The 24,830-nt window shown below is 56.7% G+C and overlaps 10 protein-coding genes across 10 annotated transcripts; 4 read left to right on the plus strand and 6 right to left on the minus strand.

Annotated features, from left to right (window-relative positions):
• Positions 1-338: 338 nt before the first annotated feature.
• Positions 339-2,718, minus strand: CHGG_07923 (uncharacterized protein; the record flags this gene model as incomplete). Its single annotated transcript, XM_001225578.1, has 3 exons — positions 339-582; positions 639-2,636; positions 2,690-2,718. The coding sequence occupies 3 exons, from the start codon at positions 2,716-2,718 to the stop codon at positions 339-341; spliced, it is 2,271 nt and encodes a 756-aa protein (XP_001225579.1).
• Positions 2,719-4,786: 2,068 nt separating this feature from the next.
• CHGG_07924 (uncharacterized protein) lies at positions 4,787-6,854 on the minus strand (the record flags this gene model as incomplete). The annotated part of the gene is made up of 3 exons (XM_001225579.1): positions 4,787-5,923; positions 6,049-6,570; positions 6,633-6,854. 3 exons carry the CDS (start codon positions 6,852-6,854, stop codon positions 4,787-4,789), a joined length of 1,881 nt encoding a protein of 626 aa, XP_001225580.1.
• Positions 6,855-8,501: 1,647 nt separating this feature from the next.
• CHGG_07925 (uncharacterized protein) lies at positions 8,502-10,800 on the plus strand (the record flags this gene model as incomplete). The annotated part of the gene is made up of 2 exons (XM_001225580.1): positions 8,502-8,759; positions 8,839-10,800. The coding sequence occupies 2 exons, from the start codon at positions 8,502-8,504 to the stop codon at positions 10,798-10,800; spliced, it is 2,220 nt and encodes a 739-aa protein (XP_001225581.1).
• Positions 10,801-11,550: 750 nt separating this feature from the next.
• CHGG_07926 (uncharacterized protein) lies at positions 11,551-12,332 on the minus strand (the record flags this gene model as incomplete). The annotated part of the gene is made up of 3 exons (XM_001225581.1): positions 11,551-11,775; positions 11,863-11,953; positions 12,256-12,332. 3 exons carry the CDS (start codon positions 12,330-12,332, stop codon positions 11,551-11,553), a joined length of 393 nt encoding a protein of 130 aa, XP_001225582.1.
• Positions 12,333-12,973: 641 nt separating this feature from the next.
• CHGG_07927 (uncharacterized protein) lies at positions 12,974-14,440 on the plus strand (the record flags this gene model as incomplete). The annotated part of the gene is made up of 3 exons (XM_001225582.1): positions 12,974-12,988; positions 13,071-13,935; positions 13,992-14,440. 3 exons carry the CDS (start codon positions 12,974-12,976, stop codon positions 14,438-14,440), a joined length of 1,329 nt encoding a protein of 442 aa, XP_001225583.1.
• A 544-nt stretch (positions 14,441-14,984) lies between these two features.
• On the plus strand, positions 14,985-19,659 carry CHGG_07928 (uncharacterized protein; the record flags this gene model as incomplete). Its single annotated transcript, XM_001225583.1, has 8 exons — positions 14,985-15,153; positions 15,507-15,540; positions 16,285-16,369; positions 16,492-16,614; positions 16,665-16,715; positions 16,773-17,562; positions 17,619-19,417; positions 19,468-19,659. The coding sequence occupies 8 exons, from the start codon at positions 14,985-14,987 to the stop codon at positions 19,657-19,659; spliced, it is 3,243 nt and encodes a 1,080-aa protein (XP_001225584.1).
• Positions 19,660-19,873: 214 nt separating this feature from the next.
• CHGG_07929 (uncharacterized protein) lies at positions 19,874-20,676 on the minus strand (the record flags this gene model as incomplete). The annotated part of the gene is made up of 3 exons (XM_001225584.1): positions 19,874-20,064; positions 20,189-20,497; positions 20,583-20,676. The coding sequence occupies 3 exons, from the start codon at positions 20,674-20,676 to the stop codon at positions 19,874-19,876; spliced, it is 594 nt and encodes a 197-aa protein (XP_001225585.1).
• Positions 20,677-21,058: 382 nt separating this feature from the next.
• On the minus strand, positions 21,059-21,850 carry CHGG_07930 (uncharacterized protein; the record flags this gene model as incomplete). The annotated part of the gene is made up of 2 exons (XM_001225585.1): positions 21,059-21,484; positions 21,551-21,850. 2 exons carry the CDS (start codon positions 21,848-21,850, stop codon positions 21,059-21,061), a joined length of 726 nt encoding a protein of 241 aa, XP_001225586.1.
• A 462-nt stretch (positions 21,851-22,312) lies between these two features.
• On the plus strand, positions 22,313-23,402 carry CHGG_07931 (uncharacterized protein; the record flags this gene model as incomplete). Its single annotated transcript, XM_001225586.1, has 3 exons — positions 22,313-22,395; positions 22,556-22,698; positions 22,909-23,402. 3 exons carry the CDS (start codon positions 22,313-22,315, stop codon positions 23,400-23,402), a joined length of 720 nt encoding a protein of 239 aa, XP_001225587.1.
• A 157-nt stretch (positions 23,403-23,559) lies between these two features.
• Positions 23,560-24,702, minus strand: CHGG_07932 (mitochondrial 54S ribosomal protein YmL9; the record flags this gene model as incomplete). Its single annotated transcript, XM_001225587.1, has 1 exon — positions 23,560-24,702. The coding sequence occupies one exon, from the start codon at positions 24,700-24,702 to the stop codon at positions 23,560-23,562; it is 1,143 nt and encodes a 380-aa protein (XP_001225588.1).
• Positions 24,703-24,830: the final 128 nt, after the last annotated feature.

Consider the following 24,830-nt stretch of genomic DNA (forward strand, 5'->3'; position numbering starts at 1 on the left):
ACATACATGACTGGATAGATGCTGTATTCGAGAGCGAGGTCATCATGCTCAGGTGCGTATGTAGCCATGAGGCTTAAACAGGAAGGGCTTGCTTGCCCGACCGCCTGCTCTTTTGCTGTCCGAAAGAAACGAAGTGACCAGAGGGAAAAAAAGAACAAGCGATTGTTATGATGACGCCCGAGACATGCTGCAATGATATGTTGACGTGACATGACACCAGCTGTATGCCATAAGACCCTTTGAAGGCTGGCCACAGGAATAAGAAACAGCGGATGGCCGGCCAGCCAACCCATTCGAACGATCGTGATTAAAACGTGAAGAGTGATGAAGTGGCAATTCTAATCACGCATGCCCCATGCCGGCTTGAGCGTCTTGCCCATAGCCGCTTGTGTGAAGACTTGGTCACCAGGGAGCCTGCTGACGCGTCCCGCACCAGCGCGAATGGCGTTGGCGTGCGCAGCCGAGAGTCCGCTACGGTTGCTCCGGATCGAACCGGCATCGCTTTGGTTGTCACCGTCAGTGAACTTGCGGGGCGGAGCAAAGTCAAGGCCTGTGAAGGTGCTAGACTTCCGGAGAAGGTGACTGTTGTGGTGTTAGCAAGGGCTCGACGAGAAGCAAAATACACGACAGCAACTTACGGGCTCGGTAGCGCGGGCAGCTCTTCAACGGTGTCCACCAAGGGCGAGTGCGCCGGCACAGGCATCCTGTAAGGGCGACGCTCCCCGGAAGGACTTTGAGAGCGACCACGGGCCCGCTCCGCAAACCCCTCGGGCGGCGCGAAATCAGCGGCGTTGAAGATGGCAAATGAGTCGTCTGTAAGCTTGGATGGGGTGGGGAGCGTAGGGAGGTCAGCAGGAGGAGGCATCGGCTTCCGGGGTCCGCCAAAGCGGCTGCCGGAACGGCTCCCCGACATGGCGGATCCGGCACGGACCCGGCCATAGGGGCCTGACGCCGATGATCCTGGGCGAGAGGGGCCACCCAACTGGTTAGACACAGACGAGCCCGGTCGGGGAGGACCCCGCATGTTCGGCGGGAACCTCATACCGGCTTGAGAACCGTGGGACACCCGCGGCGGTCCCCTCGGCCCCGGGAATCTCTGGCCTGAGGGCGGGGGTGTCATAGCCCTGCGAGATACGGGTTGTGCGTAAGGCATAACGAATGAGTTGCTGGCAGGATCGAAATACGGGGCATCCTGGGCATAGCCTGCGTCGTAATCCTCGTAGTAGCTCGTGTTACTTTGATGATGTTGGTGTTGGGAAGGCTGTTGCCCTTGTGGCCGTTGTTGCGGGTGGGGCGGCTGTTGTTGTTGCTGTCGCTGCTGTTGTGTCATCAGGGGCATCGGCGGCATCGGCGGCCTGTCCTCTGGCCTCAGAACATCTTCAAAGTACTCCTTGTAGAAGGAGCGGATACGGTTCGCCCTGTATTCGGGGTCCTCGGATTCCATGATTTCATCAGGCGGGAGCGGGCGGAAGCCAACGGAGAGACGGCGGTTATCCTGGTTAGGGACCCCCAGACCGCTCTGACGGGCCGCACTCTGTTGCTCAAACATTTGGGAGGTTCTCTGCATGTTCCGGCCTCTTGGCTCATCCACGTCGAGTTGGCCACTGGGGTTCGCCGGCGAAGGGGAGCGCTGGTCCCGCGGCATTTCTGGCATGTCCGCAAAGTCAAAATCATAGTAATCAAGAGGCTCCGGTTCTTCGATGATGGGCGCGGACATAGAGGTATGCTTGTTCGGCGGTGGGCTCGTCGTCCGGCTGTCGTATGATGATGTGGAAGACCGGATGGATGCCCGCTGAGGCTGGGGGTGAGAAGTAAGACCAAGGCTCACGGTCTGGGATTCAGTCGGAGTGGGAACTTCCTGGGCCACCGGCTTCTCGAACGGGTTATCGACAGCATCGTAATCCACAGCCACACCCGAATCGGCCGGGCTTGGCTGCATAGGCGATGGCGGAGGCATACCGGGCGACTTTTGTGCAACGGCGGGCGGTTCTTGGATAGCAGTTCCAATGGCAAGGTCTTCATCCTGGCTCCGAGGCGATCCTGCAGTCGCGGTTCCAATAGGCGGTAGAGGCCCCATCGGAGGGGCGCTTGGCGGCATGAGAGTCGGGTCTGACGCTGACTGATCTGGTTTCATGTGGCTCGGCTCAGGCGGCATAAGAGGCGACATAGGGATGGAATTCTGTCGGGAAGGAGAACCGTAGCCCCCGGGAGACATCTGCGCGGCATCCGCGCGGCTGCTTGACCGAGTGTACACCGAAGCGGCCTCATGTCCTTTGGAGAATGAGCGGATCGACCCAACGTCACTTCCGCCGAACTGCCCGGGCCGGTAGGGATCCTCGTGGGGGTGGAGCGTTTTGGCCAGAGAATTGAGGGATTCGCGCGAGTTGTGCACCTCAGGCGGGAGCAGGTACGGGCTGGACAGGTTCATATCCATCGACATTTGTTGGCGGTTGAATCGAGATTGGCCTGTTTCCTTCTCCCTGCTAATGAGGCTCTTGCGCGACCCTTTGGCACGGCCTCCCTCCAATCCGAAATCCAACGACTTGTGGGGATCATTCAGGTCCTCCATCCGCTGCTTCTTCTTATTTCTGAAATGGAGCCAAATAAAGACGGAGACGGCTGCGACAAGCGGAATGCTGCGGACAATGTAAGTTGAAGGCATTAGCAGGCCACGGTCTTGCGCACTTACCAGACTCCGAGAACGATAGCCAGTGTCATTGTGGACGCGCCGATCGGCTTCTTGCAAAACTGCGGATCCGGGCACTCGGTCGTTGACTCGGCCCGCGCAACCATAACGCGAGAGGGGACTTTAAAACCAAGGCTCGAGGTCGTCGTGGCCACATTATCGCGCCGTCTGACCGGGACTCGGGAACCCATGGCGTAGGCGCCCCCAGCAAACCCGCTCTCCATCATCGATACCCTCTGTTCTCCCAACACACGTTCTCAAATCCAAGTCCCAATTCGGTAATATTGGGTGAGCAAGTGTCGAGTAGTATGCTTCGGTTTGCGCCTGAAAAAGCTGCAAGAGGTTGTCGATCTTGAGCAGTGTGAAAGTGCGTTGTCATAACAGTCGTGCCACAGAACGGGAAAATGGCGAGAAACCCCTGGCCCTCGGCGAGCAGATGGAAAACAAGACCAAATCCAACCTCGAAAACCCCGCAACGCGTTTACTGTAAATTCGCGGATTATTTTGGGAGTAGACCACCAAAAACCCAAAGCCCCAATCTAAAATGAATGTCGTGACAGGCGAAGGGGTCGTCGCTTGTCGGTGTGAAAATGAATGGCGCGCCTGTTGGCAAGATGGTGAGTTGAAAAAAGGAGTGACAGATCACACGTCTGGCGACGATGTGAAGTTGGTGTTGCCGTCGAGGCTTCGGAGGCGTGATCGGTGCTCCGGAGGGTTGGGTGCAAAGGAGTGGAAGGGGGGAGGTGGGAAAGAGCGTGGGAGGGAGGTGGTGAATTAGGGATTAGGTTTGACGGTTACGGGAGGAAGAAGGAGCTGGGACGGGAGCACCTTCCGCAGGCTAGGCCCTGGAGCGACGGCACGATCAAGGCACCCCTAGCCTTTTCCATCGGTTCCCAAATCTCCGTTGAGGGACTCAGGGATTGCTGGGCACAGCCAGGCACAGGGGCTGGCCAGGGAGGCTCTGCGTCCACCGCTTCCACCGCTTCCACTGTCTTGCTCTTGTTGACCTGGGCCCGGTAGTGGACGAATAGAAATTGCTAATTTCGTCTCAATTAAAAAAGGGGGAGTGGTGCTGACCCACCTCGTGGAGATCCGCCCAGGGTCGTCCCCAATCACATCGATGCGGGCTGGTTCTTCGCAGCTGCACGCGGCTTTCACCGTTGCACTGGTCCCGCCCGTCAGAGCCTGCAGCCCCGCACAAACCCCAGGCCAGATGCAGGAACGGATGACCAGTCGCGCTAACTCATTTCGCCTGAAAGGGGAAGAAGCATGTCTCCAGGCCCATTAATCAGGGGCAGTTGGACTTTTGTGAGCTCATTTTGATGCCAAAAAAACCTACTGCGTGCTTCGTCGAACAAGGCACTCTGTTGGAGAGAAGGTTTTTTTTTTTTTTTTTTTTTAATCGGTGGCGTTGGGCCGATGTTTGGAGGAGCGGTTCGTCCGATATTTTTTGGGGTTCCCGTCCGTCCCGTTCTTGTTTGTTTCTTCCGTCCGAACTCTGCTGCCCGAGCTGTTAAAAGTGTCCGAAAGTTTGAAACAACGGCGGGCTGTGTGTGGTTGGTTTACCGAAGCAAGCAGCAAACTTGCATAAGGAATACAGCAAATACTTACATATGTACGTACATGTGTGGTAGATGTGACACGGCATAATCGCCCGGCTGCTTACTCTAATTGAGCGGTACTCTATTTTTCAATGTTGCAAATGGTCGCTCTTCTGGGATTCCGTCACCAATTGCCGCCGAGACGCGCGTGCAGCAGCTGCGCGACACATTTCCTTCACACCAATGACGTACAAGTACCTCGCTTAGCCACGAGGCCTGTTCCCACTTTTGGGTTGTTGCTTGTGGGCGATGGATGCCATGCATTCGATCGTCTTGTAGCCGCGGCGGGCCTCTCCGGCAGTCCAAGTGATACCTGAGCATTGTGACAACCCGGTAACTGGTTGTAGTAGTAAAGGGTATAAAGTGTGGATATCACCCATGGCTATGAGATCGCGTTGAATAACAGACCCATATTCGGTCTCAGGTGGTGGCCGCAAACTCTTATTTCACCCTCGACCTCGTTCCCAGAACCGTTGCGTTGCGTGGCCAGCATCTTTATTTAGGTAGTCTTATAAAACTCTGGCGCATACTCTAACAACCAAGACTTCTCGATCCGAGTGATATCCCGTATAAACGTCTTGTTTCCCGTTTCCATAACCTCGTGGAAGATGACCCACTCCGCCTTGCGGTTGAACATGATGGAGCTCGGATGAGCGTGGAGCACCGTCGTCCCTGAAACATTCCGGAACGTCCCATCTGGCTGCATCCTCGCGGCATGAGCGAAGTAGCCTGCTGTCAGACACCGCTGAATCTGCTCCGCTTTGTTGCTCGCCGTCGAGGTGCTATGTGCCGCGAGGGACTCGTCAACGTTAAGGCCGAATCGCTCGAGGTACCGCTTTAGTTGAGCCCGGATACTAACCGCCCGCGCCATCAACTTGAAGTTGAGGAGGTTTTCGTGACAAAAGCGGGATTCTTTACGACCCTTTGTCACGAACGCTTGGTAGACGTTTAGAAGGGTGAGCTGGTCGCCTTCTTCGGCAGCGAATTTCCGTTTTGCGCTTTCCGTCTTCTTCTTCTCCCCTTCATGCTGGATCCAGATGTTCCCGCCGAGACTCGTCATGGCTGCTATCGTCAGGATCTCACTCAGACAGCCGAATGATTGTGCCGAAAGAAGTGTCTTCGCCATCATAGGCTCAACCGCCAGCTCAGCCATCCGCAGGCCCAAGGGCCTGGTGAGCTTGGCGTAGTCATCTAGTGCCCCGAGTGAGTACAGCAGCTCCAGCCCCCTGACCATCAGCTCGGCTGGGGGTGGCGCGAGGAAATCGAATCTCAGGACGTTGTCTATGCCCAGGGCTTTGAGCTGGAGAACGAAGGGCGCAAGGTTTGAGCGCTGTATCTCTGGGATATTGGCCTCGGGCAGTGACTGATACGCCTCCTCGGTGTATAGTCGGAAGCACTTGCCGGGTTTTGTTCGGCCGGCCCGTCCTGCTCGCTGTGCTGCCGATGCCTTGGAAAGAGGGGTTGCTGTCAAGCTCTCGATTCCCGTTTTCGGGTCGTAGGCGCGAAGTTTGACAAAGCCGGAGTCCACAACGTAGACGATGCCGTCGATCGTCACGGATGCCTCGGATATGTTGGTAGAGAATATAACTTTTCTGAAGTTCTCGGAGCGCTTCCTCGAACACGTACATTTGCTGATCTGTGGGTAGGCCGGCATAGAGTGGCAAGGGTAGGATGGCTTGAGAACCCGGGGGAAGCTGGGATGACCGTTCAGAGATGGCTTGGACAGCCTGCTCAATTTCGTCTCGCCCGGATTAGGAAAACGAGGATATCACCCTTGGGTTCGTTGGTGTGGATATCGATAACTGTGGAGACGGCTTTGTCGAGATAATCCTCGGCCGGCGAGTCGAGATAGAGGATGTCTATGGGGTAAGTCCTCCCTTCCAAGCTGACAATGGACGCATTGTCCCCATTCTCCTTGCCGTTGGGCGTTTCTTCTTTGGGTTCTGAGAAGAAGTTGCGGAACTCTTCTGCTTGAAGGGTTGCGCTACTGATGATAATCCTCAGGTCTGGCCGTTTCTTGCGGATCTTCTTTAACAGCCCCAGCAAGATATCGGAGCTGATGGATCTCTCGTGGGCTTCGTCCACCATGATCACAGAGTAACGGGAGAGCAGAGGATCCACTAGGGCCTCCCGTATGAGAAGACCATCAGTGAGAAACTTGATGCGGGTGGTTTCGGACGTGGCATCTTCGAAGCGTATCGAGTAGCCAACCTCTTTTCCAACATCACATCCAAACTCTTCGGCGACCCTGATCGCTACCGTTGTGGCAGCAACGCGCCGTGGCTAGAAGACACCTGGTTAGTGCCGTCACCAAACAGTACCCGGGTCATGCGATAAAAACATACCTGAGTGATGCCAATAATCTTCCCATCAGCACACCATCCAGCGCGCTCGAGGAACTGGGGAATCTGTGTGCTTTTGCCAGAGCCTGTTTGGCCCACCACAATTGTCACAGGGGATGTCTCAATGAGATACAACAGAGACTTGCGGTGTTTCGCTATTGGCAAAAGCTCTGCAGGTTTGTGGAGGGCAGGGATGAAAGCTGCGCCGAGGTCAAAGTCCGCCATGGTACGAGAGACCCTAACAATGGCTTTGATGATCCAAAGCTTCGAGTCGTATTTTGGCCACCGCACCACCAAGTCGATGCTCTCTTTTAGTCTCAATCCACACTCGCACCTACGACTTTGTGAGGAAGAAAAGGATGCAAGTGGCAATAAACCCTAGCCCGAGAGCATACCGTTTTCATCAACAAACATCTTTGCGAATGCGGCTTGTTGGCACAGTGTTGGAGTTCGACAATTATAAGGCAAGTCCGGCGAATCGGCTGCTTGAATTGGGACTTGTGCAAGTGGGGTGACCATGTGAGACGACCCAAACCACCTCTGATTGTGGCCCACTCAGCAAACACAAACCCAACTCTTCGTGCATCCCCTTGCAAGTCCCTTCGAGCCATACACAGAGCGTTAAATAACAACATAAATGAATGATATCATGGAACTACTGGAAAAGAGTAGTGTGGGGTTGTTTTGCGCTTTGTTTTATCAAATTCGGGTTCGATTTGACCGAGAAGTTTAGCTTCAAGATAGGGAGTTGCGTGTAACAGGTATTCGTACCGCCCAGCGGTTTTGCATGTGCCTTTCATGGAATCTGTTGGTGCCTTAGGCTCCGAGCATCTCAGGCCCACCCAGACTTGCCCAAAGCCTGGTGCAAGAAGCAGACCTTCTGCTCTGTACCTTCCCCGGCGTTGGAGTCGACCTGAAAGGTGCCGACACCATTTCAGATAAAATCTGTGTCCGGCTACAGTGGGTGAGGTTTGCAACCCAAAATTCCCATCGACGCCCTTCCATTACAATCCTCTGCAGCGCGATTTGAGGCCTCCTCTGCAACGAGAGGACTGCGACGGAAACTCAGGTGCAAATATCCCATCCCGTTCGGGTGACATTTTCTTGCCAACCACAGGGTCGGATACTCTGTGTTTTCCTTTTTGTGTTTATTTTATTTCGGGCTATTATCCTGCTACCGCTGCGCGTGTTTTCCTTATTCTACGCCCGGCTTGGTTGCCTTCAGGCCCCAAGAGTCGCCTTTCCCGTCAACACGAGAGCAGCCTTGTGCGCCTGCAGCGCGAGTTTCCGGCCGTGGTAGCCGGGATCGACGCTCGCCGCGGCTGCCTCGTGTCTGACGCTGATTTGGCAAGACGATTGTTGCGTACATGTTGCGCTGTGGTAAACTGATGAATTATCGATCCCGATGGGAAGAGAAAAGAGAAATGCCCCCGGCGTGGGCATCGGCGACCACGCCAAGGAACGGCACAAGAGAGACCGCAAAGGCAACTTGATAGACTGGACAGCGCCCCTGCCGCCGGGCTTGGGTGGCAAGGCCCGAGAAAACCACAGGTTAGCTCCAAGCACAAATCGTGGGTTCGAGTTCATCGAGAACAAAAGAGAAAAAGAAGAAGGCTTGAATTTGAGGTATTCGGGCTTGCACCGCTTTCACTCACCCTTTCGAACGAGCCGAGAACACTGACCTGGCCGCTAGTTCACCGAAAGGAGGGAGCCGCCACCGGGTTTCGAGTTTGTTCCTATCGGGAATCCGGCTCTGACAACGGCATGCAAAGAGCTCTCCCGCGAGCAGGATGCTATGATATTCATCGTCACGGTTTGTAACGACCATTCCTCGCCGCTGTCTCTAGGGCTCACACTTTGCCTTGCCAGTCGATGAACGGGCTTTCCAAGAGGCTCAGCTCTCATTTAAACAGGGTCGGCCACCACGTTCGGCAAACTATCGTGGAACAGGCACGCGCAACTCTCGGAGATGACCAGTTTGAGGCCATTAGCGGGGCCCCCGGTCTACCCGAGCCCATCCCGGAGAGGCAAGAGGACGTTAACAAGCAGGCTGACGCAGCTATAAGGGATTTGTTTCCTCGCATACCCAATACCGATCGCCAGACGATCATCGAACATGCCTTCAATAAGGTAAGTTCAACCCCCCAGTCCCACAAGCTGAATGATCTCAGAGATCCATAAAGTGCACCATCTCACCCCGAACCCGTAGTCGAGGCCGACCGGCAAGGATGGCCCACCAGTTGGGCTTGCTCCTGATGTCACCCTCTCACGCCGTGTCCAGTTGGCGGTTCTTGCCCATATCCGGCACAACCATACGAGGTACGACCAGTTGCTGAAAGAAACGGCCTACGTCAACGCAAGGAAGGCCGTTGAATCGCTCTGTCTCGACATCCTGGTCAAGTGGCGAGGAGACGAGGAGACAGGACGGGACCAGCTTGACGAGATTCTCTGCGAGGTTATTGTCATCTCAGACTCCGAGAGCGGCGACTCTGACTCCGATGACTCCGATGATTCTTCCACCGTTTCATCGGCCGACGAGGGCCCCGTGGACCGCGTGATGGGAGACAGCGTGCCAGTCCGGACAGAGCTGCCAGCCGTGAGCCTACCGCAGGCCTCGTTGGTGACCAGCAGCTCTCGGAGCGAAGGGCTTCGAGCGAACCACGCCCCACAAAAGGTCATGAAGACCGCTCGCAAAGACAAGAAGGCGGTCAAGTGGGGACAGCGAGGCTTTCAGCGCTACCAAGCGGCCCGAGATCAGGCCTGGCATCAGGCCGTAGAACGGCAGCGGCTCGAGAACGACGAGCCGATGACTTCCAATGGCCCCGGGGCTGCGGACGGGTCTGCTAGTCATGGGCCACAGCAACGGCGGACGGACGAGCCCGGTCGCCCAGACTCCGGAATGGTGACCCGCAACCAAGCGGAGTCAGCGTACCATGCTCACCGCCCCTATGTCAGCCCTGTGGCTCCTGTAGATGTGCCTCACGGGCCTGGGCACTGGGCCAATGAGCCTCAGAGGACAGTTCCGGCGACGACATACCATATGTCGCAGCAAATTCGCACTCGGGAGTATACCCCCAGCAGTGGGTTCAGGCCTATAGTTGGGTCTCGGACCGCCCCATTTGGGGCTCCTGAGATTGAGCGCGCGGACCACCATGGACAAGATCTCAAGGATTATCTCCTGCCATCCATTGAGCCTGCTTCTCCGGGGGCGCCAAGTCAGCCCTATCGATCCCCCGTCTTATATCGCCCGCTTGAGCCCGGCCTCTCCTATGCCGGGCAGAGTTCGATCGGCAGGGTAACTCAACATCCGGGGGAAACCGTTGGTGCCGTTACCACCGCTCAAAATGGCCGTCCTGACTTTGTAGAGGAAGGCTTTATCAAGCTGCCTCCACGTTCGGGCCCAACTCGGATGTCCCTGGCCCCCGAGCAACACCGGCCCCCCGAGCAAAGCCGGGAACCTTTTATTTTGCTGAACCCTCAAGACTCTAGCGCAACAGGAAACAGTGGCGCGGCAGCTATTCCTAGCGGTTTAAGCTCTCGGCATCCCTCGACACGGTGGGATGGTGCCACGGCCCGTGATGACTTGGACCTGCGGCCTGGGAGACGGCCGGTCTGGATTGGGCATGACGGGGCTATCCTTAGATCGGAGTCCCGGCCGATCATAATCCAGGACTACGCCCCACCGCCTAGGGTGCCGCCGCGGCGCATGGACTCAACGTTGGACAATCGCCGCCCGTCCCCTATCCAACGGGCCGATGTTCGCCATCTTGGCCGTGGGTGGATGGATGACCGCGACAGACTACATGTTGATTCTAGCATCTCCCAGCGGATTCAAAGTCTGCCAGGCGAGTTTGTGGAAATCGTTCGAGTTTCTAATAAGTTCCCCCGGCAGCACGAACCGCGCCCAGCCCCCGCGGAAGCAGGCCGGTACGGGATGTGGCCTGCTGCACAACAGCAGGGCAATCAACAACAACAGCCGGTCGGCGGTTCTGCGCGATACGACGCTCGGCAACTCCCTGGCCCAGGACAGCGAATCGAACGAGTCGTAGGGAGGGTCGAGGTCCCTGTGTTCCACGACGAATATGTGCCTTTCGCCGCCCAGCAACCCCAGGGGTACCCGAGGCAGGAACGTGTGGCTGGGATCGAGTATGTCCGCCCCCATCCAAGGTAATGAGCTCCCATACTTCCCACATACTGCCTAGTATTTACCAGATGCACAGCCTCGAGGCTCGTACCCAAGCGGGCGGTGGCCCCTTTTATGAAATGGGAGACCCCATTTATCGATCCCGTTCGCATTCGGTGGCGGCCCCAGCTTACCCGGGTCCTCCGTACCAGCCGCATGTCGGGCGCCCTACCCCCAGGAGGGATGACATGATCACGTTAGATTGAGCGGCTGGTTGTAGGCCTATGTGGGAGGCCTGCTCGACAAAGCCCTTTGAGGCTTGTATCCACACTGTTGGACATCTATGCATGTACATAATCTCGTTGCACCTTCGAGAACCAATTGTATTTTACCGGCAACTGTTTTGGCGGACATTTTGTGGTAGGAAGGCGGGCGTTGTGGATTGGCGAACGGACATGCGATACCATGGGACCTGGCTGGCGATGGGTTAGTACAGCTATTGTTTTTTGTTGGGAAGGTTAACGGGCATTGGACGGTTGCTTAGGGCCTCGGTGTATTGTTTGTCGATAGACCCAACGGACTTGATGTACGGTACACTGAGGAAACAAACCTGATCCGTTTGTTGTGGCATCTTGTTTCGGACCATGGCATTTGGTGCCGCTCCTTTGGAGCACCTGGATTCAACTACAAGTCTAAGCAGGGACAATATAGGCTCACTGATCACCAAAACGAATATTCAAACCACTAGCGCCATACATGCATCCAATGCTTTACCCCCAAACTCCTCATCCCCGTTTATCAAGCCAACATCGCCTGTCTCTCCGTCTGGGCGTTCCGGCCGGCCTGTTCGGCTTGCGCCTCCTCCCCCACATTATTCTGGGCCGGCAGCTGGGTATCAGGTACGTTCGGTAGCCGTTGCGGCCTTTCCTTCTTGGAAACCTCGGCCTCGAGCGCGGCAAGCTCATCCTCGACCTCTTCTTCATCCTGCACGGATATCCTACCCGCGATAATCTCGCTGACTTCCTGTTTCCAACCCGAGGTTTCATTAGCACACGACAAAAACAATTCCGCAAGGTAAACCAAGAATCCAAAAGCCAAGGGACCACAAACCCTCTGATAAGCAATCGCCTCTTCCGTCTCCCCCATCAACTTCTCCACATTCTCGATCCCCCCCATCTCCGCATGGATCTCCTTCAGCACGCTGGTGCCCTGCTGCAGGCCGAACAGCACGTCCTTCTGGATGAGCGCGAACTCGACCGACGACGTCAGCCGCTCCAACTGCTCCAGCTGCGCGTCCGTCTTGGCCAGTAGCGTCTCCTGGTACTTCTTGCGCCGCAGCGCCAGCAGCGCCCGCGACTTGTCGCCCTTGGCGAGCAGCTGGCGCGCGGCTTGGGTTTCGCGGTCGGTGAGGTGCGTGATGCGTCGCTGGTATTGGTGCAGGCGGTCGCGTTGGATTTTGAGATCGAGGATTGCTCTGTTCAGGCGACGGGTTAGTCAAGGTACGAAGGCAAGGGTGGTGGGTTGATGTCGGAAGGAACGGACTGGTCTTGGGCCGTTATACGGCTGGAAGAGTTTCCCATTGTGACATTTGGGTCGGTCGATCGGTTTGCGTGCTGCAGGGGGGGGCGTGGTTGTGGGGGTGGAGGGCTGATTACTGGTATGTCCAGCCCTCACTGATGTCGTGATAGTGGAGGGATGGAAGAGTGGTGGTTTGGAGCGCCGAGACGTCACTCATGCGCGGCTTGAACAGGGATTGGCTTGCTACATAATACTCGGTTCCTTCAAGAACCTTGTCAAACGAAGCCGGCTCCGACAACGGGCTCATTTAAGAAATTATGAGCAGCAACTCGCTTGCAGTTGTATTTATTACTTCGATGTGGAATATTGCCTTTAATATTGCTTTTCTACCCAAACGAGGTTTTCATATTTGGCATAATGAGTAGCGAGTTTATGCTAGGGTACTTGTGTGTCCCAGCTGGCTGCCTTATCGATAGTCGTAAGCTGGGTGTGGCTTGAGGGGTGGGCCGCATGAGGGGCTACGTAATCTAGGCACATGCGACAACTGCAAAGGCGACATTCCTGAGCAGACCTGGCAAACAAGCCTCATTCCTTGATAAACGCTCAAGTTTCAATCAAAGGAAACTGACTGCCACCCTACGTCTTTCGCTTTCATAATTCTCACCCCTCATTTCCCAAAACTACCTAGATTAGACGCCTCGAAATGTCCGCCGAAGCGGTAAGGAGAACCCCTACCCGCGCCCCTAATTCGATGCGCCTCCTGATCTGCGGAATGTCTCAGCTCACATATGCATTTTTAGACCAAGACGCCCTCGGCGCCCGAATCTCCTACGACTGCGAGACCTCTCGAGATGGACGACGACGATGTTCAAGAGCAGGGAACGTTGAATGTCGAGGACACTGCTGCCAAGTCCAACGCGGCAACAACACCCGCCTCAGCAAACGCCACCACCACCGCCGGCTCAGACGAGGCTGCTCCGCCGAGACCTCCCCGGCCGTTGACCGAGGAACAAAAGAGCCAACAGATGTTGAAGGAAGCATTCCCGACCGTTGACGATAGCGTCATTAAAGCGGTACTCAGGGCTAGCGGCGGGCGCATCGAGTCTGCTTTCAATGCGCTCCTCGAGATGACAGACCCTGATGCCGCCGAGCGGGATCGTCCACCTCCGCCACCACCGAGGCCGGTCGCAGACCCGCTGGGGCCTACCTCCACACACCAGTCGCAGCTCGAGGCCGACGAGATATACGCGCGCCAGCTTGCAGAGCACTATGAGAACGTTGGCGCATACGAGGCCAGGACTGCCAACCGAGGTCATCCCGGTGGCGGCCATCCCCGCCGGCAGCAGACCGGTCTTGGGCCGCAGGACGACCCCTATGACCGCGAGCACAGCTTCATCGACGATGACCTTCCCGTTATCAAGGAGAGCCTGCGCAAGGGTTTCATGGAGACACAGACCAAGGTAAACACGTGGTTCACGAATCTAAAGAAGAGGATCGACGAGCAGTTCGATGAGGAGGATGAGCGTAACAACCATGAAAGTGGCCAGTTTCACGGACGACCAACTCGCGACCACACGCGGAGGAGCAATGACTATGATCGCTATGATGCGGACCCCGAGTTGCTAAGCGACGATTTTGCGGGGATGAAGTTCCGTAGTGACGGCAGTAAGTTGATTGTGTAATCATGGCCGACCGGCATCCCAATTAACTTACTTTGATAGCCCCCATCCAGCCCCAACGGCCGTTCAGCGGCAGCAACCCGAACCTCTTCAAGCCACCCCCGCCCTCCAAATCCCCTAAGCCAGGCGACGGCAGGAAAGTCTCATTCCGCGACACGGTCGAGGACATCGACGCTTATAACGCGTCGCCCAAGATTCCGCCAAAGGACGCCATCCCTCCGGGCCCCGGAGGCACGGCGAAGGCAAGCAAGTGGCAGCCCCTGTCCTCGGTCGACCCCAACCCGATCGTGGAGAATGATCCGTTTAGCCTCGGGGACAGCGACGACGAGCGGGAGATGAAGGACAAGACAGCAGGGGCCAAGGAGATTAAAATGGAGGATACCGAGCGGCTGAAACAGGCCACAGCGGACGCGATGGCGGACAGCTTGGTAGAGGACAAGAGCAAGGGGGACGGTGGTAGCGGGGGTGCTGCAGGTGCTGGTGCTAAATAGGGTGCGGAGGCACGTGCTTCCATGTGGTTACTGAATATTCAGCGTTGGTTGTTAACCGAGATCGGTTTTGGTTTTTCTGAGTCCCTGTCTTTGGGTTGTGTAACTTCGGGGTTAACTTCGCTACACCTGTTCACCCGAACATTGGCCGTTGCTGACCTCGAAGTGGCATCCAATCCCACGAAGACCTCCACAGCATTATTGAGAGTGCTACGCCGTCTCCATTTGTGAGCCGTAGCTCACCGAATAGGGTCCAATGTCACCGGCTCAGCTCCGCAGTGATCACTAGTCGGCGCTGGCAAAAGGACGAGGGACAGGCTCTTAGTGGAGCCAATATCAGCGGCTGTTTGTCCACACTTTTTGGAGCCCATGCCGGCATCACCAACCGCCGGGTGGTGGAATGACAAAACTTGCTAACAAGCTTTGCCAAGTCCTTCCGTGGAATGTTGTTAAAAGGGGTCGTACCCGACCCCCCACCTGCTTGGTTCTTCCCCCTCATTGAACCTCTGCCCCCCAAAAATGCCCCTCACCCGCTAGATCTGGCAGCATGCCCCGCAATGGAGCCGCGCCGTCTGGCGGCTTCCGATCTGTCAAATCCGCACATCGAATCAAGGAGAGCACATGTTTCGATCCCTCCACCCGATTGGCTGCCGAGGGAGGGCAGGAGACCGTTGCATCAAGGGCTGTTCTTGTCCTGCTTGCTGCACGCGTTGGAAGTTAGCGGCTCCTTGTTCCCAGAAGAGCGGAACTTGAACCACACGGGCGAGCGAGGCGAGCATGTGTTAGCTGTGTAACTCGGCTCACGAGGACTGCGCCCCTGCGCGCCTGAGTTGGGTATCCCGTGCTCGTGCGCCGCCCACAGTAATTTATTACGGTACCGTCTCTGCCTTGGATTACGTCTCTTTTGCTGTCCTGACTCGTGGGGGGTTGAGAGGAGGGGTTGAAAGAAAGACCAAGGATTCGTGATGCTGTCGGGCAGTTGGCGCCAAGCAGTAGCAGCCGCAGTAGCAAGCAGCACAACAGTGGTTGTTCGAAACGAAGACCGATGGGACGAAGTTTCATTTGCTAGTTCCCCTGCTTCTCTGCCTGCGCAGTGGGTTGAGGTAGGTCATGGTTTTCTATGCGTCGTGGCTCTTTCGTACCCGGGTAGGAGTTCTTTCCTCACCGAAATACATTACTCGTAGGGGACGTGCCACCGTGCCTTCCACGTTTCTCGGGGGGCTTGGCACCTGAATTTACAACACTTTCACCACCACCGAGACCCGGTCAGACGGCCGCCTGTCATTCAGCACCAGTGCCGACCCGACCGTCTCAGTAACTTTGGCTGACTTGGCATCCAGATCAGGGAAGTCGATATTCAACAGCCAGACCTGGGCATATCCGGGAAACGTCAAAAGATACTAGTACGGATACCCGGTAGTTTTCGAGGAAATACCGAATCTCTCCGCTCTTTTTTCCCCTTCTCTTTTCTCTCTTTTTTTTCCTTGACAGTGCCCATTTTCTCGTACTTGTCGCCCCAAATCACTCACACGAACGAACGACCGAACGACTTGAACAAGTTCTTTGCTTGCAGTTTTGGGCAAGCCCCCCTTCACGCCCGCAACCCACACAACCTACCCACAATCTCCAGAAGCATCCAAGACAATCTCGATACCCACCATCCCCTTCCATTGGTTTACTTGAGCTCCTCTGTCCCTCCTTCACCAATCACCGATTTCCTTCCTACATGAAGCCGCTGCTGGCAAGGTTGTGACCCTTATTTGGTTGAAAGCCTCCGTGGCGCAACCCTCACAATGTGAGTTTCACCTCGTTGATTTTCTAGCAAGCCCCTGCTAAACCTCATGCAGGAAATTCGGCAAGCACATCCAGAAGCGCCAGCTCGAGGTGCCTGAGTACGCCGCGAGCTTCGTCAACTACAAGGCACTCAAAAAGGTGCGTCGCCTTTCTTCCTCGCATCCAACATGCTGGCGTCGGTCTGCCTTAGGGCTGACTGAGAGACCAAGCAGGGCGAAGAGACAACACACGTCTGTACCTCACTGACACTCCACTCATAGCTCATCAAGAAGCTCTCGGCCACCCCTATTCTTCCACCTCAGAATGATGCCTCTCAACGCCCTGGGCCTGCCGACTCACAGGCTGCCCTGCAGGCAAACAAGGCAACTTTCTTCTTCCAGCTGGTAAGGATGGAGACTGGGATTTGGCCCTGGAAGCTGCTCACAATCGCCAGGAACGAGAACTCGAAAAGGTCAACGCCTTTTATTTGCAGAAAGAGGCCGAGGTGCGTTACTTCTCACATCCTACACTCTAATGAGATGCAATGCTGACCTCTCAATAGCTCAAAGTGCGTCTCAAAACACTCTTGGACAAGAAAAAAGTCTTGCAATCCCGCCATAGCATTTCCCGGCGGTCTGCCAAGTTCACCACCCTCCAAGAGGGCTTCCAGCAGTTCGCCAACGACCTGAACAAACTGCAACACTTTGTCGAAATCAATGGCACAGCCTTCTCCAAGATTCTCAAGAAGTGGGATAAGACTTCGAAGTCCAAGACAAAGGAGTTGTACTTGTCTCGAGCAGTCGAGGTCCAGCCCTTCTTCAACGCCACCGTTATCAGTGAGTTGTCGGACCAGGCCACGACGAGCCTTCAGGAAATCGGCGCTTGGGCCGATGGAGACAATGTCACCTTTGAGGGCCGTCCAGAACATGTTGTCAGCAGCCAACATTTGCCCGGCACGGATGAGGGGGATGCAGACACTCTACTCCTCGACACCGTCCTTTCTGGTAACGTGGAATCCCTCAAAGACTTGCTGGGCCGCGTGCGGGATACTGCCGACCCTAGCAACCCGTTGCTGGAGAGGTTTACGAGGACGTTTTTGTCTGCCATTAATGGGGCGCCGCGGGAAGCGCTGCAGTTGCTGCTTGAGACCGGCTTGGTGGATATACAGTCTGAGGACGACATCAACGAGCGGAATTGCCTGCACCAGGCGGCCATCTACGGAAACTCGTTTGTGCTCGAGTACGGCCTGTCAAAGAATGTGGCTGTCGACAGGAGCGACGTGTACGGGCGAGTCCCTCTCCACTATGCTTGCATGCATGGCCGGCTCGACATGATTGATACCCTCCTCTCAGGTACGAATTTATTGTTGTAATGAGTAAGTAGGCAGCATGAACTAACCAAGATGCAGTCGCGCCCGATACGATCAATCTGATTGACCACGACAACTACACACCCCTCATCCACTGCATCGTCCACAAGCACCTCGAGAGCGTTGGGAGGCTGCTTGAGCGGTCCGCCCGTCTTGACCCTGTGTCCGATACCGACCACGTCCCTCTCAATCTCGCATGCGAGCATGGGTCATTGGCCATCGCTGAACTCCTGCTCAAGCACGGTGCTGGGCTATTGGCCGACGCCGAAGGACTCTACCCGCAACACCTTGTGGCCAGGTCAGGGCAGACGCCGGAGCTGCTCCTTCTCCTCAAGAACTATGGAGCAGACCTGGACCAAATAGACAAGCTCTACGGGTGGACTCCGCTTGTGCATGCCGCCAGCGAAGGAAACGTCCCCTGCCTCCAAGCGCTTCTTGACATCGGCGCGGATCCTAGCATTTTGGATGAAAAGGAACTCCCAGCACTGTACTACGCAGCCTGGGAAGGCCATCTGGAGTGCATGAAACTGCTCACGCCGTTCAACCGGGTCAAGAAATCCGAGCCGCAGGCATCGGGTCCCCTGGCCCCCATGATGGGCAGCAGCGCACCCATCCCCATGTCCTTGGATATGGACGCAATTCCTGTGCTCGAGCTTCCGCCTCCCATCATTCCCCTACGGCGTTATGGTCATAATTTCTTGGATACCAAGACAGTCGTGCAGCTCAACTTCGGCCTCAACGGAGATCAGCCGCTGGTCTTCTTCCACGATAGCAAGTATCCCGCGGCGCGGCTTACCATCTCATCCAAGGTGTCCGACATCATTCCGAAGAACGTCTTGCTTCCCTTCCACGAAGATACTCGGCTTGTCTCGTTCCAGATCGACAACTTTGATTCCTTCACGCTCGACTTTGATGTCTTCCCGGCCTACGGTGCTAAGGTCATTGCCAAAACGGTCGCGCTACCCACCACGTTCCGAGCTCTATTGAATAGCAACACTGGGAGTTGCTGTCTCCCACTGTTCGATCCACGGTTGCGCGCCATCGGACAGGTCACGTTTGAAGCTCAAATAATCAAACCGTTCCAGGGCAAACCGCTGGAGATTACGGATTTTGAGACCTACTGGAAGGCGACAAGCCAGGTGGACACGGTCTCTATGACACCGGCCATGACCAGCAGCACGTTTGTGACAGGGTCTAGCCTCTCGGGCGATTTTGTTCGCATATACGTACAACATACAAATGACGGTGTCCCGGTGCTCTGGCCGCAATGGACTGTCAGCTGCGGCGGCATTGATGTGCCCGTGTCGCAGTTGACGCTCGCCCAATTCCGCACCGCCACGGGCAACGGGCCGCATTCTCCTCTTCCTGCTGGTGATATCACGGCAATTCACCAGATCCTGGCGTCCTCGGGAGGCATCACGCTTCAGGACGCACTCAACCTTCTCCCGAAGGACATGCACGTTAACATTCAAGTGCTGTACCCGACGGCCGAGGAGCGGGAACAGTTGTCCCTCAAGGGCTTAGGGCTGAGCGCCGACCTCAACGCGTCCATCGACAGCCTGCTCGCCGTCGTGTTCGACCACGCCCGCGCCCAGCGCGCGAAGGGGCAGGGCCCGGAGGCGGTGCGGTCGGTTGTGTTCAGCTCGTATAACGAGAGCGTGTGCACGGCGTTGAACTGGAAGCAGCCCAACTTCCCGGTTTTCTTCTGCAACGACCTGGGGAGGCAGCCGCAGGACGGGCATGGGGAGACGGATCACAAGGGGGTCTCGATCAAGGATGCGGTCAGGGCGGCGCAGAGTAACAACTTCATGGGGTTGATCTGCTGTGAGAGGTTGTTGGTAAGCTATCTTTTTCTCAGGGGAACCGTCGCAAATGCTAACGATGATAGGATATGGTTCCCGCTTTGGTGGACGCAATCAAGGCGCACGGGTTGGCGCTGGTCGTTGACAAGTCGGGCACATGTTCCGGGGCGAGCGGGGTCAGCAACCCGTTGGACCCGTTCCCGCGGTTACCGAAGGGAGTAGACGGGGTTCTCAAGGGGAATGGCGTGTTACGGTTCAACGAGTCGATAGACGTGTAGGGGGCGGCGGTGTTTGCATGGGTTTGTTAGGATTCAGGGTACACAAAAGGAGACGGATACATCGGCACCGTTGAAGTGGCGTGTCACTGTAATTTCACTGTCTATATTTCGAGCCGGGGATATCATACCATTTCCAACCAACGCCGCGCGATGCTGACACCCCATAAATCCACCTTAATAACGCCCAACCTCGCTGACCATCCCACCAACCGACTCAGGCGCCCTTGTATCCATACTTGTACCTGCTCAGCTCCCTCTCAGGATCAATCCCCGCCATGGCCACTTTCGCGCCGACAATGACCGCGAACACCACCCCCGGCAGCGCGCCCAGCAGGAGCGAGTTAAACCCAGGGGCCTGCGGCCCCATCTTCACCCGCTGCAGCATCCCCGTCAACAGCGCCAACTCTTTTTATTTGTATATTAGACCGCGACACATAGTCCTCTAGCGGCGACTGGTGTCTTCGTGCGCAAGAACCAAGAATCGCTCCTCGCTGTGTTCTCTCTCCCGCCCCGCAGCCATATCCATAACCCCTCGATGAGACAGAACCAGAGCTAGATCCAGCCCCAGACCCAGACCCAGACCCAGACTCGGGAAGGGCATCCATCCCCGCAAACCCCGTCTCGGTCACCCCCAGCCGCGCCAGCAGCAATCCTGTCGCGGCTAGCGAGGACATGCCAAGGAGGGGGAGGAGGCGGTGGGGTTGGGTGGGGAATGGGAGGATGAGGTCGAGGAGGAAGGGGATGGCGGAGAGGCCGGGGAGGACGTAGACCAGGTGGTGGGTGGTGGCGTTGCGGGCTTTTTTTTGGGTGGTGAGGGGGGTTATGAGGGTTTCTTTTTCTGTTGGGTTGTTGGTGTCGTTAGTGGATTGTTTTGTTTTTTTTTTTTTTTGGGGGGGGGGGGGGGGGGAAGGAGAAGGGTTTACCTTGCTCGTCGAGGATTTCGGCGGTGTCGTCGTCGTCGTCGGAGGGGTAGTGGAATGGGTTGCGGGCACGGACCGCTGGGGTGCGTTTTGCCATGGTGCTTCTGCTCTCGGGTTGGAGCGTTGGGGTTGTGGTGTGGTTGTGTTGGTCGTTGGAGAGGATTGGATGAAGCCTTGTGTAAACACGGCGAGGCTGAGAGGGAGTTTACGCGGTTTGGGCTGCAGCAGGAATGACGTGAATGGTGGGGGTGCGGGTAGTTACTTGGTAAATGAATATTTTCCATATAAATATCGGGTACATAACTGTATCGAATCCTTAGGAGACCACGCCGGACGATGACAGTTTCAAACCAAAATTTTTGAATTACAGTATGAGATGAAACATATTCAACCATCCGAGATAGCAGTCTTGATATCCTGAAAGCTGTCAACCAACAACTGTGCCCTAAAAGCTCGACATCCTAGTACGATACCTCCCCTCACGCGCTGGGCCGCTTGGACGGCCCAGCCAGCACCTCGACCATTGACACCGGCTGCAAATCCCTCTGCCGCGCCCTCAGCACCTCCAGCGCCACCAGGCTCAGCAGTGTAAATCCCAGGATAAAAAGCGAGACCAGGTTCCAGCGCCACGCCCGCATAATAGTTAAATTGCCGTTGATAACCCTCCGCTGATTGGCGCTCGCCAGTGGCAAGTCCAGCACGGCGGCATACCAGTTCTCGGGCGTCCACTTGTCGTCGGGGTATTTGGCAGGCGGGGGGTTCGCGCGAGCGACGCCGAGGTCGATGACTTGACCGCCCGTCTTGGCCGTCTCGACGAAGGTGTAGATGAGGGCGACCATGGTGAGGAGGAAGCTGAGCAGGACGAAAACGGCCCAGATGTGGAAGAAGGGAGAGGATCGGTCCCACTGGTTGCGGGTTTTTTGTTAGTGTCGTGTTGTTTGCGGGGGGGAGAAAGAGAGAGAGAGACTTACCTTCTTCCGTACCCGTCGCTCCAGCCACAAGGCGATGCTCCCGCCGAACCCGACTAGGATCAGAGCTGTTCCGCCAGCTGCGTTGGCCGTGTGGCCTTGGTCAACGACTAGATTCGCCGGCTCGCCGGCGAGGAGGAACGGTGATCCGTCTGCAGGGGCGACGGCAAAGGGGCCGCGGCCGTTCCGATGCAGGAAAGAGACCATGTTAGACACTAGTCCCATGGTGATGGCGGCATCGACCGCGAGGAGGAAGAGGCAGAGCCCGATGGGGAACAGTAACGAGTGGCGAATCTTCATCATGGCTGACTATGCTGTCTAACAGAGCGTGTATTGCGCGAAGTTCAGGTCCCTGGTCTGGCCACTCGGCAGCTGGGCATTTAAACGGAGATAGGGGTAAGGGATATAGTCTGGGAACAGACAAAGGGACGGGTGTGAATAAGCCATGGCAGAAGGCATATTCTTGCGTGTTGAGGACGCAAGACAAAGAACCAGGAGTGGTGCTTGGGGTGTGGCTATCTCCAAAGGCGCAGGCGAGATGAGGGATCAAGGATCCATAAGCCGGCGTCGTCATGATTCCATGTCCCCACGGACCACTTGTAGGACTAGGAGGTCCTCACTTGTCATGTTTTCTGACCAGTCACATATTTCCGACCTAAGAAGGAGATAGTCGTTTCTTCAAGCATGGGTCATGGTAATGATTCAAAAGGTCCTGTACCATATCGTCGGGTTTTCAGTGGAGAAACACGGGATGAGAACATAGAAATGACCAAATGCGAAACCGTCGGCCAGCGATATGCCCGAGCCAAAGCAGTAGTTAATGCGTGGGCTGAAACGGAGCGGGACACGTGCGTGTCACCATCCGAAAAGAACAAAGAAATGATGAAAGAGAGGAGGCCAAGGAGAAGTGTTCTAGAAGGAGGTACAGGGGAGGAAGGAGGGGCCAAGTGCTGCCAAGGAGCTTGATAAGTGCATAACATGACTGTCATATGCACGAATTATTTGTAGCGCAGCAAGCTTCCTTATGTACCAAAGTGGGCTGAACCTCAGTCGATCAGTCGATTCCAAACCACCACACAATCCCAACCATGCTGTCGAGGTTAACCCAGCAAAGGACGGGCGCCCAAGCAGTCCTACTGCGGAGGAGGATAGTATCGACAGCCAGGAAAATACCACAAAACCCTGCCGCCCGACTGCAGCAAAAACGCACGCTCGTATCGGCGCCCAAACCCGGCGATGGGCCATTGATGGAGCGCCGTCCAGATCGAGAGCTGCCCAGTAATTCTCCCTTCTTATAACCCTCCCTCTCCGGCTGACGCACTCCCCCACACCACCCACACATACTAACCCCAAGCCCACAGGCCTCGAACAAACCACCTTCCGCTGGTCGCGCACACTGCCGCTCTTTGCGGCGGCGCTCATCATCGCCTCCATTTCCATCTTCAACTACCAGAAGCTCTCCAGCCCCGTGGTGGGCGCCACGCTGTACGCGCTGCGGACCTCGGAGAAGGCGCGCGCCCACCTGGGCGACGAGATCTACTTTGCGCAGCAGATCCCCTGGATCTCGGGCGAGATGAACCAGCTGCACGGCCGCATCGACATCACCTTCCGCGTCAAGGGCACCCGCGGCGGCGGGGTCATGCGCTTCACCAGCTTCCGGCCGTCGCCGAGGGGGATGTTTGAGACGACCGAGTGGAGTCTGGAGACGGATGACGGGGTGGTGATTGATTTGTTGGAGGATGGGGATCCGTTTAAGGCGATCACGGGTGCGGAGGGCCCGATCGAGATGGTGGATTTGGAAGAGGAGGAGTCAAGTGCCGCGGCGACGAGGGGGTTTAGGAAGATGAACAAGTAGGGCGGGTCTCTAGGCCGGACGCCGGCGGGATGATAGAAGGGTGACGGAGGGATAGCCAAGACAGGGGTTCTTACACGTGCTGTACATTTACTGTATTTTGGTATGATATGATACAAATAACGACACACAACTACACTACCACACTGACGTTTCCCCTTCACAGCTCGGCCGGCGTGCGCGCGGCGGCGTCCTCCTTCGCGCTGGCAGCGAGGATCTCCTCAATCGCATCGGCGTGCTCCTCGTCAGGCCTCACGCCCTCGGCCATCAGCTCCGCTATCCTCTTCTCCCGCCGGGCCTCCTTCAGCTCCATATGGCGCACCCGCGCGGCCTGCAGATGTGCCTCGGCCTCGGGAAACCGCTCCTCCAGCGTCTTCCTCGACTTGTCGATCCACTCCTGCGGCGGCGGGTCCTTCTTGCAGGCATCCTGCACCTGGATCACGGCCCCCTTAGGCCCCGCCACACACCCCTTAACCACCAGGATCCCCAACTCGTTGTCCGCAATCAGCACCGGCAAGTTCTGGATCGTCACCCGCTGGTTACCCATCCGCCCGGGCATCTTCTTGCCCGGCAGCACACGCGAACCACTGCCCTGACTGGGACCCGCCGAACCAATCGTGCGGTGATTCTTGGAGTTACCATGACTGGCCTCCTGCCCGGAAAACCCATGCCTCTTCATACCACCCGCAAAGCCCATACCCCTCGAATTGCTGCGCACATCGACCCGCTGCCCAACATGGAACCAATCCGGCATCAGCTGCACGCCCACCGGCAACAGACCGGACTGATCGCGCACCCGGAACTCGGCCAGCACCTCCTTCGGCGCCATGCCCTTCGCCTCGTAGTACCCCAACAGCGGCGCGCCCACATTGCCCGGATTCCGCTCGCCCATGCCCACCTGCACGGCCCAGTAGCCATGGCGGGCGCGCGTCTTGTTGAGCACCGTCTGCACGCGGTCCAGCTGCAGCACCGTGCAGGCGATGCGCGCCCCCGTGCGGCCCATGAACACCGTCATGCCCTTCTTGACCGCCAGCACCCCCGCGCGGAGGGGTGTCGTGCGTGCTTTGCGCTGGAGGGCCGCCGCGGGCCCCGCGGTGGGCGCGGGGAGGCCAGAGGTCACCTGGTTGAAGCGGTGCGGCTTGGCTCGTGGGGGGAGCGTCGACCAGCCGGTTTTGACGGTGCGTGTTTGTGTGTTGGGGAGGAGGGAGGGGAGGGTGGTGGTTGCGGCGGCGGTTGTGGGGGTCGTTGTGGATGGGCGCAGGGCGAGTTGCCGCCAGCAGTGGGCTGGCAGCCGGGGTGCCATTGTGTGGGTTTGTGTTGTGTTGTGTGTGTGGGTGTCGTCGGTACTTGATTGTCTCGATAATTGGTGGTTACGACGGTATCGGTCGGTGTGGATGGTGTGGACAAGAACGGCCTCGACGACGGCGAGGT

Source organism: Chaetomium globosum, genomic scaffold (genome assembly GCF_000143365.1).
Source record: "Chaetomium globosum CBS 148.51 scaffold_5 genomic scaffold, whole genome shotgun sequence".
Lineage (NCBI taxonomy): Eukaryota > Fungi > Ascomycota > Sordariomycetes > Sordariales > Chaetomiaceae > Chaetomium > Chaetomium globosum.